At 42.8% G+C, this 20,107-nt stretch overlaps 1 protein-coding gene across 4 annotated transcripts in view; it reads left to right on the top strand.

The window, feature by feature from the left end:
* The first annotated feature begins 5,704 nt into the window (after nt 1-5,704).
* The window catches only part of FGD3 (FYVE, RhoGEF and PH domain containing 3), a 102,502-nt gene continuing 88,099 nt past the window's right edge, over nt 5,705-20,107 (top strand). Inside the window, exon 1 of one of the 4 annotated variants that reach the window (XM_048315498.1) lies at nt 5,705-5,902. In XM_048315498.1, the coding sequence (XP_048171455.1) occupies nt 5,767-5,902 (136 nt within the window). In that variant the 5' untranslated portion in view covers nt 5,705-5,766. The remainder of the gene's footprint in view (nt 5,903-20,107) is intronic. The other 3 variants (XR_007206065.1, XM_048315497.1, XM_048315499.1) reach the window with 3 other exon arrangements.

Below are 20,107 nucleotides of genomic sequence, written 5' to 3'. Positions count from 1 at the left end.
AGTCGGAGAGCACTGTTTCAATCAGCATGGGCAAGGTTTCATCCTGACTGAGTCCAGCAGCCAGTGGCCATGCTGGGAGATGTGGCTACGTATAAGTGAGTACTTGTGCACATTCTCAGCTCACCACTCACTGGCATTGCCAGCTTGCAGGCAGGCTTTGTGAAAGGTAAGAAACCAGGCAGGCACTGCCAAGGGTCCTGCAGCAGACGTCATCCTATTGTACAGGGAGGAACAAAGTTAAAACTACTGAAAGCAATCATTTCTTCAGAGTAAAGTTTTACTAAATGTTTTGGCTTCAACTGATTTGCTGGGTCACCCTTAAATAACAGAGTAATTGCATAATTGATGAAATGTATGTAGAGTGACATAAAAAAGGAGATGAGAATTCTATTCTCAGAATTCAAAATGAGTCAGTGTTTGTTTCTGAATCCAGATTAACAGTGACTAGGGTGACAAAAATCAAGTTCTGTAATTCCCTCTTTTGTTTAAAAGCTTTACCTTGTGTCTGCCAGACCACTGTGGCATGTATTAGAAGTCAGTGTTTCTGGAGTAAATTTCTAATCTAGTGGTGCCCAGAAAAAAACAGTATTTCCCTCTCCTGTTTGACAGAGATTCCAGTTTTAGTATCTTTCTAATCAAAGCACCAATCTGACAGAATCTCAGTTTGACTGATTTCAGGTTACTGAAAGTCTTGGGTAAAATCTGCAATGACCTTTAGATTATTTAATTTCTGAAAGGGTTTACCTTCTAATCCTGCTCATTGTTAAAAGCACTTAGGTACCTCTGTGCTTTTCCTTTTGAATAATGGGGTTTGTGTTCCTGAAAGACATTGACTGTGAAACTCATCACCCTTGATGCATCTGTGCCATGTTCCATGGTTCAATTCATAAAGCACATCTTGTTTTTGAAGGTAATATGAAAGTTAGTGTTGTTTGAAAGTGTTTAGTTCAATGGTGACAAGCTGTAACTCCTCATTTACTTTATAATGTGATACAAGAATAAATGATGAACGTGGGAGCTGAAAGGACCTTCTGGGTCACTGAGTTCACCCCCACTGCTGCAAATGAATGTGCACATCTGACAAACCTACAGCTTTAAGTAATCTAAAAATATGAATGCAAACCCACAGTAAACAGAACCTAATGTATGCACAGAGGTTTCCATAACACTACTATGCTCTGTCATGAGTTCAGCCCTGGTATTCTGGTCACAGCCAGTAAACAGAGAGACACTCACTGACAGGTGAGGAGTCTACTGGCTGTCACGTGCATTGGCTGTTAGCTAGTGGTCAGCAACACCTCGTCATCCTCATCATCCTCTCTGCTGAGTATGGATGGTCACACATCAAGTGTAGCTTTTCTGGTCAGAATATTATGAGTCCCCTAATGATCTGCCCTTGTTTTACCCCAGAGACAGAAGTGAATGGAACCACCACTCTTGTAGCTCACTGTTTTTTGTCAAGCAATGGCAACAGGATTACTGTTTTCCCCAGCCCAGTATTTAAAAGATGAAGAATGGCTCTTGTGCCCTCCTTGGGCATAGAGGACATTTTCAGTCGTGAAGATCAGGCTCTGAAAACAGGTGGTTCACTGATCATTCATTACCTACTTCTGCTTTCAGAGAGCCCAGATAACAATGCTGAGGTATATTACCTTGAAAAGATCTGAATCAATTTAAATGAAAAAAACCTGATAAGTCATTATATGAAGAATACCAGTAAAATTAGAAAGTCCGGGATTGGAAATGCCTCAGTGTTTATAAAAATTAACATTCAAGCCCCAGTAAATATTTAAGTTCAACTACTTCATGACATGCAGCTAAAATACTATTCTGCTCTGCTATAAAAATTTCATGCCAGAGTTTAAAATCTGCCACAGGACTTGTGTCCCAAATGGAGGGCTGCTTTACTTTTATCTGCAGTTCTTACTTCTTTCTTTTGTTTCATGGGTTTTTTTTCCTCTGGATTCTTAGCTGCTCTGGTAAGTCGGATTGGTGAATATGGAATAGACCTGCTTTTGCCTAAGGTATCATTAAAAAAAAGACAACCCAAACCCTACCTCAGTATGGTTTTGGCTTAAAAATATTTTCCCTTGAAAGCTACCTTTGATCAATCATTTCTTTCTGACTTGGTTTTTTTTTTTTTTTTTCCCAAATTTAAAAGCAACAGAATAAGTTTCAGGGCTGCCATAAAATTTAATTGTTTTTATTGCATTTGCTGGTTTAATCTCATTGTAAATGATAAATTAAGCAGTTCTGCTTTATCTGCAAGTGCAAAGGTCCAGCTTCAAATTCATGAAAATGAGATTGCACAAATACTCAAAAGACGTCCCAGTAATCTTCAAATCTTCATTTTCACATGAAAAGTAGTCTTTTCAGGAAAGAAAAAAACTCCAATCAAAATTCCAAGATATATAAATAAGGACTCTGTGCACAAAGGAACTCTGTGTTTGCCATAGAGTGTCATATGATGGCAAAAGCATGAGCGTCACCCCAAGGATTACATGATCTGGAACAAAACACACCGTGCATCTCCTACAGGAAAAGCATGTCAGACAGACGCCATGTATTTGCAAAGCCTTGGCTTTTTGGTCTCCAATGTCTCATTAAATCTAGAAGAGGTTATTCTTACCCTCATTAAATTTATCTTTTGTGGACATGCAATGGTAATCCTCATCGAACTGCAAAGCCTACCATGAAGGAGAATTACTTTATATTGAGAGAGCTCGTCTTGTATCAAAATTTTAACGCAACATGACAGGCAACTTTTTTGGTTTTGGAGAGAAAGACTATTTGTATGAACTTTGCTGACCACTCACTCTGCATTTATTGGCCCTTTTCTCTTAACCTTGCACATATGTGCATTGGAAACCAAGGGACTGAAAACAATTAAAACAAGCCCAAGATGAAGACCATATTCAACAGACATTGCCCAGTGCTTCAAAGCTTAAAGAAGTTCATTGTACTGGGTACAAAGTAGAATTCGCAGCTAAGATTTAATAAAACTAAGACCTTCAGGTGCTCAGCAAGGTCCAGTTCATTGCAGAAGATTTCCAACCGGTTTCTAGTCTATTTAAGAGAATCTTCAACTTCTTTGAGACTAACGCTGTGAGTGACAGAAATGACAGAAATGTCGACAAGGCAGACTTGCTTCTATTATGACTTCCTTCACAAGACACGAAGGGAAACAGCTCAGGTACCTGAGACAGGTTAGAAGAAAAGGGCTTAAAAGAGATGGATATGTATCTACCGCCTGCAACTCAATGAAGGGTGGCAATCCCGTGCTTGTTACTCAAGAGTCACAAACTGTGCCATAAATGATCCCAGGATCATTTTACTCCTCACGGTTTTAAAGGATTGGATGCCTCTCAATTCAGGTAGGAAGAAAGTTCCGGTATTCAGGGGAGGTGTTCCAGCAATGTCTTTTGTCTTCTAAACCCAAATCTGCGCTGTTTTGCTCTTTTGCTGGTAGTGTCAGACCACCTTCTTCTTAGCTTTTATTCCTTCCGATCCCTAGCAGAGCTGCAAAGCAGAGCCCTTCTTTTCTTTGTTGCTTATCTGCTGAAACTTCTCTCTGACTCCACACGATGTACTATGGTTGGAGGCACGGCTTATTTCCCAGATGTAAAGAAATTGACGCTGGCCCTCTGTTACAATTTTGCTGGTCAAAAGCAATGGCTACATCTTGCTTAAATTGTTACCTCACTCCAGAATAACTTAACTGATTCTGGTCAGAGATACAAATTATATGCTGCAGATACCCGGACTGTAGATACTGAGTGCCTAAAATGAAAAATGGTCCAATTCTCCAGAAGAAGAAACAACCTAAAAACCAAACCAAACCAAACCAAAATGCTGGCTAGGGTGGGGAAAGAACTGGGCAGGAAATAAATTGGTAATTTTAAAAGATTGCTGGTTATTTGGTGTTCTGGTGCTATATCTAACAAGTTTAAATGCTAAAAATAAAGCTTGTCTCAGCTTCCCACTTTATAGCATGGACCTTGCTTTCATGAGAACAAAGAACCTGGGAAATTTTCAACAATTTGTTTGTTTCTGCTGCTGAATCTCCATTATACCTGATAACCATGCAGCAATATTTGGTGAGCTTGGATCTGTTCTGGCGAAAATGCTGTAGAGAAGACCCCCCTCATTGTCCTGAAGGACAGGACTAATCTAAGAGAGCCATATCCATTTTTACAGCAATAAATGTCTGAAATCATTAATTGTGTATTAAATTTGTGTATTTATATTAATGCTTTAAGGTAGGATTTTGAAAGTAACAGGTAGGATTCTCAAAGTGACAAGAAATCCAGGTTGGTCCATTACTGATAAACCTGCTTTCTTACTTTGGTTTATCTAGACCCTATTCATAGAGCTGATCCGCAACAGCTACTTCTTTTATTCTTGAATGATTAGTCCATGGAAATTAATTTTGGGGATGTCACTGCAAAACTGCTTTTCCATTCCACCACACTATTGAAGCGCTCAACAGTATATTTCCATACTAATGCCTGCATCAACATTGGATATTTCAGGGGGAAGGTAAAGAGCAATGACGAACTACTGGGTAATAAAAAATAGACTAAAGCCCAACACAGATAACTTTTCATTTTATTGTTTTGTAGTTTTTTTCTGAAGTTAAATGCCTTTGTGAAGACCGTTTTACATGACTTTGTGCTTTTAGAGATAGATTGCTTGATAGGTACTTTTAGGCTTAATACATTTGTTTTTCTCGGTGTTATTTACTCCTTGTGATGAGAAGCTGAGGTTTTAAATCTCAGAAAGCTCTCCTTTAAATATATGCCTCACCTGAAGAGGCAGGGTTTCCTTCTGTGGAAGGAGCACTTCACCAGGGCTACAAAAGAGAGCATCACCCTCCAACTCGGCTGCAATCCCTCCTAGCTACAGCGTCCTACTCCCTGTCCAGGCACACGGTAGTAAATCAGGTGGGCCTTCGGGTCTGACTGTTTAAAAAGCTCTAGTTTCTTGGAATGGTTCTGGGAGGTGGGAAGAGGCTGGCAGGGTTTGGTCCCCTCAGTCAAAATTCGAATCCGAATTGCTCTCTGACACGTACATGGAAGAACAGGTCAGTCAGAGAAGTCATGCACAGCTCGAGGTCTCTCCTGGGCCTCAGCATGTGTCCCGCAGCCGCCCCCAGCAGCTGCACCGAGAAGCTTTTGGCTCCAAGGGCAACAGCCGGTGTAGAGCCTGTAGCCCTTAGGGTTTCCCTTTGTATTGCTTGTGACGTGATTTTGAGCTTCGCCCTGGGTTCGTCCTCTTTCTTACTGCAGGGACCCATAAACACCTTCCCTGTGGCATGCGAGTGGTGAGGGGCTTGAGCGCCCCTTGCTCCCTGCAGCCGTATCCCGGAGCCCACCGGTTCACTCGTGGGGAGTGGGATGTGGTCCTCGGTTAGCCCGGGACGGGTCTGGCTCAGCGGGAGCTCCTCGCAGCGCTACCCAGGGGCCACGCAAGCGGCAGGCGCTGCTTGCCCAGGGCCGGGCGGGAAGAGGGCAGGAAAGGGTGTTGTCCCCCTCCCCTTGGCCCCTGCTCCCGGCCCTAGGGAGGGGCCAGCCCCGGCGGGTGCGCCCTTTCCCCACCACCGCCCCCGGGCCGGGAGCAGCACCTGGTCCCCCGGCAGCCGGGGCGGCCCCTCCGGCGTGTCCCGTTGACGCTTGGGCCGGGCCGGGCCGGGGCGGGGGCGCATCCCGCCTCCTCCTCCGCCGCCTTCAGGGGCGCCGCGTCCCGCTGGCGGCGCCTCATGGCGCGATGCAGCTGCAGTGGGAGGGAGAGGAAACCCACCCCCCTCGCCCGGCGGCCGCCTTTGTAACCGCCCGGCCCAGCTCAGCGCGCAGCGGCTCGGGGAGCGCCGGAGCGCGGCGGCGGGAGCAGATGGAGCCGGAGGGTAAGGCTGCGCCCAGCCCCCCCCCTCGCCCCGGTCGCGATTCCAAGGAAGCCCCGCTCTGGCCCGCAAGTTCTCGGTGGAGGCTGCGGCGGCCGCGGGGAGCCGGGCCGGGAGCGGGGCGGCGTAGGGGTCCCGGCGGGCCGCGGGGTCTCTGCGGCGGAGCGGGAGGAGGGTGGTTCCCGGGCCGGCCGCGCTCCAGGTGTGCTGAGCCCCCCGCCGCCGCCTCCCTCCCCTTCTCTGCCCTCCCCTCCCCTCGCCGGCCGGCAGGGGCTGCCCCGCGCGGTCCCGCTGGCTCTGCTGGCGCAAGGGCCCCGCTCCGCCCGCGCCCTCGGCGGGGAGCCCGGGGGTCGGGCCGCCTCGCCGCGGGGAGCCGGGGGCCAGTGGAGCGCAGCAGCCCGCATGGACCCGGGGGCGCGCTCAACTAACTTTCTTTCTTTAATTGATTTTTTTTCATTTCGTTCCCTGCCCCCGCGAGCCGCTGGCGCGGTTTTGTTGCAAACCCATCGCCCGCGGGGCCGGCCCGCCCTCCCCAGGCCCGACCCGCAGCGGCGCTGGCTGCACTCCCCGCGGACGCCCGAGCGCCGGCTGCGGGCTCACCCCGAGCTGCCCTCGCACACACACCCTGGACCCGGCGTCCCTGTGCGGCTCACAATGGCCAGGGAATCCATGTTTGAGTAAATGCACCACCGAGTTGTGTAAATATATTTTTAGTTCTCCTAAAACCACACAAAATCAGTTCTGTTAAACACTCATTTCAGTAAAACTGCTATTTAACTGTATAGATTAAACTTATTTCCTGCCAATACATGTTTAGGTACTTATGAAATGCTGAGGTCTTTTTCCCTCTCTCTCCTTTTTAAATACCTTTTGGAACTGTTAGTACGCTAAACATAAACTATTTCCAGTTGCACACTGGAAATCTCAGAACCATAATGGTCTGTTACGTTTAGCTGGCTGTCTCTGTAAGACCAGCATTCTCCTGGAAAAAAAAAAAAAAAAAAAAAAAAAAAGGAAGGGGAAAAATAGAAGCCCAAAAACCCCTTATGTTTAGAAAACTGGCCACATGCATTGTAGCTGTTATTTAAACCTCAGTACCTATGTCACATTTTCCATTCCAAGTATTAAGAGTGGTTTAAGTATGTTACAGGGATATGCTCTACCTTAGTTCCATTGCAAGCTTTAGGGAATTTTAACACAAAGGAAAATAGCTCTGCAACATAAAATTATCTTGCAGTGCCTGATACGCAGCGGCACCAAGGAGTGGAAGAGACTATTGGCAATTGTTAATGACCAGAATTGGTTTTGTTGAGAGGTATGCAGGATGGAAAGGGGTTATGTGTGGCGATGAATACATTGGTAGAAGTATTCTTGCATTCTTTAGAAGAAGTTTATTCTTCATAGAGAGCTGTTTTTCACAATGCTAGGAAGATGTTTTAGAGTTCATACTCCAACTAGCAGAGCTGTGTTTATAATACCCCCTGAAATAAGCAAGCTGGGTTGTTCCTGATTTAGCTCACTTGTGACCCAGTTCTTTATATTGTATGTGTTCTTACCTTAATAAAGCTAGAGAAAAATGATAAAAATGAGATTGCATTTGAAGGAACTCCTTCTTTAGAAGACATAAATTCTTATTTTTAAAAACTGGAAGTTTTCTGCCCTGCTTCATGGGTAGGTAAAGGCTGGATCAACCTAGGAGAGATTATGGTGAATTGCAGAGCTGCTGAAGATCCCTATCTGCCCTGGATCCAGAGATATTCAGGCAACCTGACTTCTGGCACCAACTGAACTTCTTGGGTACCAATCTTCAGTACATTAATTTTTAGAGGCTGGTCCTCCCACATGGGTTGGAGCTTGCAGTAGCTGAAATGCCTATGTTAGCAGCCTCCTGCTCTGTTAGTGAAGAAGCCAGGGTTGTCGTGTTAGTTGCTTGTAGATTGGTGGAATATGTAACCCGCTGTATGTGTATGTTTGTGATTTTCTTGAGTGTGGTTGATGCTCTTCAGTGAGCTTCATTCCTGTTTTCAGAGTCAGGGCACTCAGAGTGTGGTGATCTAAGGGAAATCTGTAGAGCTTGCTTGCTCTTGTGGCGCTGATCTGATGTGCCCTGCTTGCATAGTCCTGGCTGGAATCATTCTTGAATGGAGCTGGAATTGCTGTTGTTCAGTCTCATTTGGTGCAGCTTCTTGCATTTAAATGTATGCCTGGAACTCTTGCTGAAAGGGAAGACGGGACTTTCTCTTTCCAGAGGACCTTTGCCTCTTGCCAAGTGTGCAGATCTAAGGCCTGAAAAGCATCTTCCACACAGGCAGGGAAGAAAGACGGGGTTGATACTAGGTCGTGCTTTCCTTAAGGAAATCCGGTATGGTGTACTAATGCCACAGAAATACTGACCAACGCAATTCTTGGTGTCTCCCCAACTCCCAACATTGGCTGAGGTGATAATGTAGAATGAGGTCAGGACTGCAGAGTGTATTTGTCTTGGAGTATCTCAGAGGTGCAAGAGGGGAATATTATATTCAAAACAATGAAAATAGTAGAATCATAGTGGTGATGGTCCTCATGGCTTTTTGTATGGGATGAGCTTCTCTAGTGTGATCCAGAATGAGGAAGACTGTCTTAGGTCAGTAGTGGTGGAAATGGGATGTTGAAACCTTGAGACACCAGGACGGACAGACTTGGGAAGTCAGAATCCCAGGTGATGATATTTCCTCAGTGCATTGTTTGCACTGCAGTGTTTTCAAGGCAGTTTTTGTGGCTGGGTTTTCCAAAGTATTCCAATGATTTTATACTCTGAGGTCCCTGATCAGGTTCAATGTGTTTGGTTTTGAGAAAGCTTTGTTCTCAAACGAGCTATGTGAGATGGAGTGACATGGGCAGTGCTGCCCTCTGAAATGCGACCTAAAGTCCATCCGCTTTCTACTGGTTTTCAACGAAAAATGAACAGCTAACTTCTGCAGGAGGTTTTGGGAACAGCTTTGTCTTCCCATGTGTCTGTAAGCTCAAAGAACACTGAATGTTCCTGACTGAAGCTTGTCTGTACCTGCTGACCAAGCTCAACAATTATGGATGCATGGGGTTTCTTCCAGATTGTCTGGACTGATTTTTTAGGGATCTTGATACGATTATTTGGGATCAATAATGGTCTGTCTGTGGTCAGTGAGTGTGACCCAGTGGTCTGTGTGAGAATTGAAAGGGCAGGGAGTGTACATGCAGCAATGATGTGATTAATGCTTTGATTCCTCTGACTGTGCACCGGTTTCTACTAAAGCTATGAACTTGTGAAATGCTTTTGAGTAAGATTAATTTTCTTCTTCAAGCCATTTGTTAAGATTTACATTTTAATTTTTAAATTTAAATTTTTCATTCACCAAAAGTTCAATTTGAAACTAAAAGAGGTGACTGGTAAAACCTAAGTTTTATATATTTCTAGATCCTAAGTTTAAATATTTCTAGATCCCTGGATACAGATACCGTGTTAGACACTTGAGCCATTGATTATGTAGATGTTAACTTGTTTGAGTAGAGTGAAAAGTGGCAGATTAAAAGCAGTAATAACTACTGTGGTATCCATTTGCGTTGGCATTATCAAATTTTAATGTGAAATTTGATGTTTCACTTGCGAGACTGACTGTGACTTGTGATTCTTACATAATGATGAATATTGATACTCTTTGAAAATACGTCTCTTGTTCCAAATTCTATGAACTAGTGGAAAGTTTCTTTTAGGTAAAAAATAATGTGACTTCATATATTTCTCAGATGTGGAGACAGAGCATATGAGTTAGGCTGAGCTAAGATGGACTTGGGCATGAATGAGAGAGGGAAAATAGGAGGAAGTATTGTTGAACTCCTTTCCATGATTTGACAGCTCTTGAGCCATGCTGCATGCCCAGCACCAGCTCTCAGGGCTCTCATTTGTGTTCTCTGCCAACCTCTTTGGACTCTCCATGGAGAACTGAGCCTAGCACCCCCAAGCACAGGACCCCAGACCTCCAGGGTGCAAATCCACATGAAATTGAAAGTAGATGTCTGCAGCTCAGTGTTGCATTCGCTGCAGCATTTGGGAGGCATTCAAGTCACAGCACGGAACTCTGGCTGGTTTGGAGGTTATGGGTGGTGAAATTTGAGACGCCTTTGTTGGTGGAACAATAGTGAGGTACACTGGAAAGTGCTTCCAGGGGAAATTTTTTTTTCCTCTCCCTCTATTTTCCCCCTCCCATTCCCAGCCACGTCCTAAAAGCAAGGGTTAGTATAACTAGATTTGCATTTTACACTTTGCAGTATCTTAAAACTTTATGGGCCTTTGGTGTTTTTTTTCACAGTTTGTGGCTGTTCATTTTATCTGTGCTGCCTGTTGTTAGGAGTTCCTGAGACTACAATGCTGAGTGTTTTCTTTACGTGGGTACTGGGCGAGGGCTGTGCCAGCCTGTGCAGAGAAGATGTGCTGGTGTGTGGTGTCTCTGCCTGTGATGCTAATTGGAGTGATAGCCTCATGCTCATCTCCGCTCCCTGCGTGGTGTGGCCATTGCTTTTTCTGGCAGTAGTCACCATATCCTTCTATGAGAAATACCCAGGTCTGCAGTTGCGACCTGGCTTCTCAGGGTTGATGCGTTAAGTGGCATTATTGAAAGCACATTGCCTCTGTGGTCCCTGACCACTACCTCACAAAATGCTGTTCTCCCTGCCTTTTCTTCTGTTTTACTGACTTTTGTTGTGAATTTGTCTTTCTGTGAAAGAGTTTATTGGTTTTACCTGCTTTCTTATGTTCTGGGTTGGACTTTTCTTGTTTTTTGTCCACGATTAAGACCCTTGTGTGAGACAGAAAACCAGTGATTTAACTGCTGTGAGAGGGCTAGGTGAAGAATTGAGGTGGAAGGCTGAGAAGAGGAGGTTGTTGACGTAGCATAATCTCAGTCATCTCTTGCAGGACTCCCTGCAGGATCCTTGAGGGGCTCAGCAAAGTGAGTTCATCAATTCCTCATCTATGGTCCCTCTATTAACAGAGGGATGAAATTCCTACCTGGAAGCCAGGCTGTTTGAATAACCTTTCGGATATGGGCACGATGTTTTTGTCCCTCAGTCTTTCTTCTCTCCCTCTTAGTGTAATTAATTCTGTGGTTATGAACTCTAAAAACCAACGTCTCTGTCACGGTTAACCATCAGCATAAAAAAGTTGCAGGAGTGTTAATATGGGATTTTTCTCCTTTGTTAAGACACTTGGTACTGCCTGAATGATGTAATGTGCGTTAGTGGTGGGGCTAGTAAATCTGGCTTTACTGTCACATGGCATCCCCAAGAGGCTGGTCAGAATGACCGTTGTTGGTCCCTCTCTGTACTCGTGTTGGGCACCAATAGCCTGAGAAAGATATTTTGTGTCTTCAAGAAATGTGTCAAGTGTTACCAACTTTTTTGTCTTAATTGCTGGTGGCTTTCTAGAGAGCTCAGAGGTACTAAAGGCAAGAATAACCATTTCTAAATTTTTAAATTTTGCAGGCCTCTAGAGTACATTTAAATGTGTTGGAAGTATCGACAGCTGTTCAGAGGACACTCCTGAGGTTGGGTCAGAAACAGTCATCAAGCAGTGAATATAATCATGTAGAATTAATGCTCTTCAAATCTGTTGCCAGCCATAGGCAAAATGCATGTTTTGGGATGACAGAACCTTCACAGAATTAACAGGGACAGAGCAGACCTCTGGCCATTGCTGTGAGAGGTGAGGAGCTGTGAAGTGGTGTAGGTTCTCATGCATTTCAGCATGGCCACAAGCAATTACCTTACTGGAACTGCATTTTAAAATCCTGAAATGTCCCCTTTTGAAAGATTGTTCTAGTTCTTTATTTCTTCTTTATTTATCTAATTTGATTCTGCTTCTTAGAAATTCTTTTGTTTAATGAATATTCAAGGAGAGAGCGTTGTTATGCTGGACTATTGAATGAATAAATTACACATTGTATTTGCCCTTTTTGTCTCCTCAAGCACTTTGAATAACCTCTGCTGAAGTATGTAGAACCACTGCTTTAAGTGCAGCTACCTTTACGGTTAATGTCGGGTACTCATTGAGCTGGTTAATTAATGTGAATGGCTAAAACACTAACACAGGGTCCAAAGTTGACACAGGTTATATGTCGGCCTGTTATTGGAAGGCCAACCTCTATCCTTGGGATGGAGCATTTGGATACAGCGTATGCAAGCAACAAACACATCTGTACATGGCATCATGGCAATCTGGATGGATGAATTTTTGGAGGATACCAGCCTTGATATTAAAGAATCTAATTTCTAAAAGTCTGAAGAACCCGGTAGTCCCAGTATTTTTTGGAAGACAGGGCGACATCTAAATATCACTTGGATGTCAGAGGTTTCTCCTCTTTATTTTATACTTCTGAAAAACAGGCAGGTGTCTGACTATAATGAAGGAATTTAACATTGGGGTCTAGTTTTCTTAAACTCTTGGCCTCTTTTTGTTCTTTCTTTTTGGGCTTGCAGGATCTGAGCAGAAATTCTCTCTTGGTAACTTAACCCTGAGCAAATATTTACATTCATGGGATTCTTGCTACTTCAGCAATCATTTTGGGCCTTGAGTTTGGAACAGGGTTGACAGTTAATGTACCAAACACTGGGGCAAGGAATCGTGAAAGGAAGACCAAAGAAGCCTCCAAACATGGGTTTACCATGTTTGATATGAATCACCTGCTAAGTGTAATTTGGTTGTCACTTCCAGAATGAGATTTACAGAGATATTGTGTTTTCTGCCACTGGCCCTATGTGTCTGATGGGGGCTTGTGATTTGAATTTTACCCACAGCTTTAAAATGCTAAATACAAATGTTTGTGTAAAAACTGAAGGGAATGAAGTAGTAGAATAGAAGACTGAGATAGAAAAGAAGGAAAAAGTGAGTACAGTGCAAAAAAACCTGATAGGGGCGTAGGAAGAGATTTTAAAGAGAGAGGGTTTTAAAGTAAAAATTAGTAAGTAATCTGAAATTTGTAAAAGAGGAAACCTGTACAAAATGCTATGGGAGTTTAACCTGTGAGCACTGAAGAAGCAAGGGAAAAGTTCTCTGGGGTAACACTAAGAGAGAGTTGAATAAATACAGTAAAGGAAGGAGTGATCTCTCTGCAGACTAGTAGATTAAAATACCATGAGAGCTCAGCTTCCCGTGGGTTTGGTCTTATTCCTAGATTTTGCTGTTACAATCCAGCATCATGCCCTGTGCTGGCTGCAGTGTTTCTGGGAAAGACAGGGGATGACAGTGTACTTAGCTCTCACACCCTTGGGGGAGAAATATGCAAGGTTCCTCATGGAGGCTCTCAGCGGAGGATGGAGCTTCCTCACACAAACCCACCTCGGCCACACCTTTGGAGATGTGTTTGGAGCCCCAGGGATTTGGTAGCTGTCTGGCCCTTGGGTCAACCACTGCAGCTCCATGCTGTTGCTGGTGAGCTTCCAGGAGAGCAGGGGGGTGCGCACCCATGTAGGATAACTGAACACATAACCCAGTGCAACCTGAAGATTGTATTCCCTCTTAAATTTGGTGGGAAAAGGGATTGTGCCCCCACAGGCAAAATTGTGCTGTTGGTTGACATGGTTGTACTGGAGCTGTGGCTCAGCCTACAAAACCTGACAGTGATTAAGGTCCAGCCCCCAGGCTGTAGTAGTGTACAGCTGCGTCTTGGAACTCTTAGGGGTTTGTACTGAAGTAACATATATGGTTTTTCTATTTAAATTTTTTTCCCATTTTTTTCTTTGTTGAGTATCTACAAAGCCCCTGACTGGGGGCAGATGAATTTTGCCTGGAGGAAAATCTCAGCCATTCCAATTTCCTGTTAGAGCCAGGTGTTCCACCTCTGTGAATCGCTCTCACTGGCTGTGGGAGTCATTCATGCAGAGTGAAGTTTCCCGTGGAGGAACAAACAGTGCTGCCTGCTGAGGTCTCCCAGATCTGTTTTACTAATTGCTATTGAAATTCTTACAGCCTGTTTCTTGGCTGTAGAAATGCAGAGCCAAATATCAAAGTTGGGGGGAGAAGTCCCCCTCTAATTATTGCACAGTTCAGAAATGCATTTCTTAAAATTTTTTCATCTTATACAAATACATGCCTTGCTTTGCCATTCCTAATTTACTGGTGGAAGTGCACGTGTTCACAGCTAGGGGAGAATAAGATTTCCTCAAAATAGTAAAATAAAAATAATAATTTTAAATAATCCTGACTCATCCATAAAGTGTGGAGTTGCTGGAACTGGGTCTTTGGTTGGAGTTATGGCTGCTTGATCTTGATTGTGGTGCAGTCAAAAAAATTGCTTCACTTGGAATGCAGAACAGATGCTTTTCTTATTCCCTTGAAAGGAGAGTGTTTTTTTGGTATTTCCCAGACCATGCAAGTCCCAAAAGTTATTTTAAAAACTGCTAATCCTCTTCTTAGGACAAAGAAACTGCCGAAGCAAATTTTGAGGATAGGAGAGCTGCTGTGTTACTTGTCCATCTGCTTCGGGGTTCTGGCCACAGACTGAAAACCTTTGTAGCAAATGGTTGTGGAATAGCTGGCAGCAAGAAGTGGTTTTACTATTTCTTTTCTTCCCCCTACACCCAATTCTTTAAAATTTGGATCGCGTCTTAAAGCTGGAGGGTTCATCAGCTCACAGAATTCATGGCCTCTACGGAAATTGAAATTTTCTTATGGCTGATAACAGAATTTCTAGTATATACAGAAACTGTATACAGAGTTGTGCCACAGTTTTACTTGCATGTTTGAAGAGTTAAAATGTTGTATTGTGACAATATACCCGAGGGTGGATGGTCCACCCCACTCCTCTCTGCGAAGTGTTGTATTTTGGGTTTGAGCTGATTCATCCAAAGCTGCAAGGAACTCGCAGGTGAGTTGCCTCCAGCTGCACAGTGCGCACTGTTTTAGTGCTCCCTTTTCTCTCCTCCCTCCTTGCTGGATTAGGTTTCACCATGGAGAATTGAGCAGGATCTTGCTGAATGATTTTTGATGACAGCAGAGCCTCAACAGGATGGTGGTTTCCTCTCTCTTTGATGGAGGGTCAGAATCACAGGAATCATAGGTGGCACCTGTAATCTGGGAGAGGCTTGGTGAAATGCTCTTAAAAGTCTTAAAGCTTGAGAGCACAGGTTTTAAACTTGGCTGTTTGATTCCCTTACATCTGCTTTTGCACCTACATTGCTTGGGTCTCCCAACCACAAAGGTATTGGCTGCTAAGAGTATATTCCAAATCTGCCAAACACATTAGATTATCCTGTCTCCTGTTTCCTGATCTATTCCATCAGCTTTATTGGATGAACATCCAAACCCCTGTTGAGTCCTGGTCACCTGTTTGTCCTACTTCACAGTGCCTGAGGAACCCTCAAGTACCACTGATAAGGCTCAGCATCAACCTACCTTTTTTTTTTCCCTTACATTTCTCACTGTTCTTGGTCTCTTCCCTCTGACACATTCCTGTTTTGTGGAAGCTCCAGGATATTCCTGGTGACATCTTTTCCCAAGATGTTTCTGCTGTGACATCTGCTTGGCTGACTAATAAAAATTAATAAACCCTGAGTTACTGCAGTTTGAGCTGAACTTAGACTTGGTCTTCAGATCCTTCTGGAGACCAGATTGCAAAAATGCACATTTTTGTGCATTGCTCTCAGCATTCTAAATCTTCTAGTTTTACATCCAAAACATTGAGGTTTAGATAGATTGTGTTTGTGGAGTTAGGATAACTCTGTAATTGTGCTACTGTTTCCCTGATTTTTTATTTTACTTAATTTAATCCCCATCCCCCACTGAATTTATAGTCCTCTGTCTTGTGATGGAAGAAGCGATCTTATGTATTAAATGAGGCTTTTGAGCATGTAATCTCTTGGTGTAGCTTGAAGAATTCTGGGTGTGGCAATATGATAACAAAATCCATCATCGTTGTCATTCCTTAGAACCATGCATCCCACAGGGAGTCCTTCAGGCACCTACTGAGGAGGCTCTTGGCACTAAAAGCTGATTTTATATTTCACCAGGTAGTGGGGAAAATAAGATGAGACTTCACTTAATATCCATTTGACTAGTAAATCAATATATTGATCTATTTTTTGAAATGCATTGAAGATGTTTAAATGACATGTGCCTTAGTTTCTAAAAGTACTGCAGAATCATCATTTGCAGTAAAGCCCTTAAAAGACTTTTTTATGAAATAAAATTGGTTTTTCTTTTGAAAATGGTAAGAGTTTTCAAATAGAGCACAGTTATAAAAGGAGGAGTAGTCCAAACGTGATTCTGTAACTTCCCTTTTGGTTTTGTTTGTTAATTTTTTTAAGACTTGAAAATCAGATAGTAGTTTAAGGATTTTTTAAGATGATGCTGGGGATTGCAGTGGGGTGCCCTTGCTGAGAAGGGTTGTGGCAGACCTTCAAATCCAAATCCTTATTTTTCAGTCTGGTGTACTGATGATGACTGTCATTTATTTTGCTTAGAAGCAGAGCATGCTTTTCAGCAACTTTGGTGTTAAAAGACATGGCCCAAAGAAATTTTACGGTTTTCCCCCTGATGATTCTGCTGCCAGATAGATATATTGGAGGGAGGTCACACTTCCAGGGATTAACACAGGCTGGAGCAAGATAAAGCCTCGTCTGAACAGAGCAGGCAATGCTTTGCCTTGGTATTGCGTCTTGGATCTCTTCTAATGTCAGTGGGTAACCAGTACAGGACTAGAGCTGATCAGCCAGATTGCATGCCCAGAGATTCCCAGAGAAAGGCAGTCTGTTGGAAAAATGCTTATCCAAAAGGGAGCTCGAACTGGAAATATGGTGGTAACATTCAAGTTACTGTTGGATTTCTAATCAGAGTTCTGCTTAAAATGATGCTTCTTAATTATGTGTATTTGTAGGTGGTGTTACAGCTGGGTAATAGACTTATGGAAGTGTGTCTATTGAATGAATGTGTAAATAATGTCCAGAATAAAAGAAATGCAATTAACAAGACTTTTCTTCAGAAGGACCACATTTATTGAATAGGTTTGTCTTTTCTATGTTAGCAGCCTGGTCTAGTGGAAAGTGTCCCTGTCCATGGCGGGGGGTGTTGGAATGTGGTGGTCTTTAAGGTCCCTTCCAATGAAAACCATCTGTGATTCTATAATTCTATGAATATGCAGAAACTGGATGTAGATTGTTACACTTCCTTGTTTTGGCTCTGACTTGGAGTGGGTTTGGTTTTCAGTGATGAAAATGTGTTGCGTTATCTTAAGCTGACTCTTCAGCTGATGCTGAATTTGTCCCCACTCCCTGCACCCAGCTGGCCTATTCAAGATGTGGTGTACAGTCTTCATTTCAGCTTGCTGGTATTGATTAAATTATAGTGTCCAATTTTTTTTCTCTTCCTTTTGAAATACATTAAATGCATTTTTAAGAGCTGAATGTCACAATTGCAGGATTTTAGCTACTTTATTTAAACAAAAAACCCACAAAAACTGGAAGTCTGCATTTTTTCTACATTGTTATTTTTATGTTTATTTAATGGCAGTCATGATAAAGGCTGATTTATGCAGGATTTGAAGTGTAGCTCAGCTGTGGATTTCTACAGCAGTTTACAGATAGCTTAGAAATGTTTGTAGAGGCTAGATAGTGACAGTGTTTGCTTCTGTTGTCAGGCTGAAATACGTAGCATATTCAGTAAAGATATTGACATCTCTGGTCTCTTTCTTGGAGTTGACCTAGATAGGTCAGCGTTGCTGCTCTCTGTCAGCCCCACCCATTACATCTGTTCTCGGTGTAGTCTGAATACAAGGACTAAAACGGAACTAAATGCATTTTCAAGTTTTGTTGATTACTGATATTAAATCTAATGTGGTTTTTGGCTTGGGTTTTGTCTTGTAGGTTTGAAATTTTTTTTTTTAAACTAATTGATTTTTGAGAGAAATCAGGAGTATGACTTCCTTCCTTCCAGTCCGTTTTTCAGTGTTGACAATTGTCTTCTAAATGTTAGGTCTAAGCTGACAGACCCACACTCCATCAGGCAGACTTGCTTCTGAATACATTCCCAGCACACTAACTATTCCAGAAAGTTAATGCAAACACCTTCAGTTTCTTCCTTCCTCTCAACTTCTGTCATACTGACCATGTAAAAAGAACTATTTGCATTTAGATTTGATTAGTTTCCCTGTGCTAGTCTCCAAATTAAGAGCACTCTTTAAGCTCTCTTCTGGTAAAGCAACTTGCAGATATTTAGCACCTGCTTTTTTGGGGCTGTCCATGTAAACTCATCTGAGGTCTGGCCAGCATGGCTAAGAGTCTTCTGGCTGGGAAGATACCAAAATCTTTGTTACAAGTACTGTTTTGGGGGTGGTTTTCTTGTTTATGTTGGAGGGTTCTGTGGGGTTTTTTTTGAGGGGAGGGATGTTGTGGTTGGTTTTGTTTGATTTGTTTGTTTTTTTTGTTGTTGTTGTTTGGTTGGTTGGTTGGTTCGGTTATTTTGTTTGTTTGGTTCGGTTATTTTGTTTGTTTGGGATTTTTTTGGGTGTGTTTGGTTTTTAAGAAGACCTTCAAAAATAACATCAGGTGTTATATACATGCTGGAATAGCTTCATCCCAGTGGAGGCAAACAGCAGATCCTTTGCAATATGAGCTCAGCTTTAGTTCACATTATACATTATTGGATCCTTGCATGGAAAAGGAGCATTATCTTCTGAGTTCAGGTAGGCTAACCCACTATTAAAAGTGGGCTTGCAGTGTTTGTAAATGTGGGCACACCATTGTTTTATATATGTAGTCAGGATTATGATTATTATTATTATTTATATATGTAGTCAGGATTATTATTATTATTTATATATGTAGTCAGGATTATTATTATGTTTTCTGCTCTTTGTACAGTCATGATTAGTTTCATGGTGTCATGGTTTTGGAATGGTGCTCCCCAGTTTAGCGTTCCCCTCAAGACTCTCTGAACCATGCTCCACTCGCTCTCTCCCCCATGGCAGCTGGATAGGAGAATTGGAGGCAAAACAGATAAAGATCATGAGTTGAGATAAGATCAATTTACTGAAAACAGCAATGAGGTAAGAAAATTAACAATAAAGGCAACAATAATAATACTGAATGAACAGGAAAGAGGCCAATGATTCACAGGTGAGTGCTAATCACCATGCAGGACCCTCGACAATACCTGACCACACCACGCTATGCCACCTGGAAGGGACCCTTTCCCCATCCTGGAAAATGATGTGAAGTGGTATGGAATAACCTCTGGATTCTGCAGCAAAAATTAACCCCTTCCTGGCTGGAACCAGGACACATGATTCTGTTGGGATGACACTTCAGAAATAAGCACTGATACTCGAGTTTTTAGTGCTGTAGTCAGCTGGCAATACTAAGCAGACCCAGTACAGCAGAGGAAAATACTGACCAGTGTTTTGTTAGGGGGAAAAAAATATTCTCCTGGGTTCATAGGTGTTCAGTATATTCCTTTGCAGTTAGATCCAGCTTTGTAAGAAAATGGGTATTTATTTTCCCCAGATTTAGGTCCCAAGTATGGTCAGAGATCTGAACCAAATGTAGAGTTCCCTACACATCATGTCATGAGTGTTCTCCATATTCAAGTTCTGGGTAATCCCCTTAGATTATCTTTAATGTATTTGAGAATGCAGATTGTAAGGTAATTTGACTTTAAGATCTGGGGTGCTTTACAGTTAAGGATTGTCTTCAACATGTCAATATCATTAGGGAAAAAGCCCAGGCTATTTTAAATAGTTTTTCTATTATCTTTTCCACTCTCTAATTATGGGCTTGATAGGAGTTTTAATGTTTATGTGGCATGAAAGACTTTTGTCTCTAAGAGCAGGAAATGGCAGAAAAAAAAAAAGGTTTACCTCCTGTTACACTCCTCTGTTCCAATGGGAAAATAAAAGTAGGAGCAAAACTTTTTTTTTCCCCCTTCATTTTCCTCTTTGTCAGATGGGGATGCATTTGTTACAGTGGAAATTGATTGAAGAAGTTCCTTTTGTGCTTCAGCTTGTGAAGTACATGGGTCCATCTGGAAGGACTAGATTTCTTTCAGTTGGAGATTAGGGAAAATTGCAGCAGTCAAAGCTATCTGTCATTCTTGAGGTAAATATGTTTTCTGATCAGCAGCTCAGGTGGTTACATGAGGGCAGGGGAAAAATGGGATGCTGAAAAGTGGGGTAATTTGGGTTCTGCCAAAGAAAGGAGCTTTGCAAT

The sequence above is a fragment of the Corvus hawaiiensis genome, chromosome 11, assembly GCF_020740725.1.
Source record: "Corvus hawaiiensis isolate bCorHaw1 chromosome 11, bCorHaw1.pri.cur, whole genome shotgun sequence".
Lineage (NCBI taxonomy): Eukaryota > Metazoa > Chordata > Aves > Passeriformes > Corvidae > Corvus > Corvus hawaiiensis.
The sequence above is the reverse complement of the archived record's forward strand: the minus strand, read 5'-3'. Positions and strand labels throughout refer to the sequence as shown.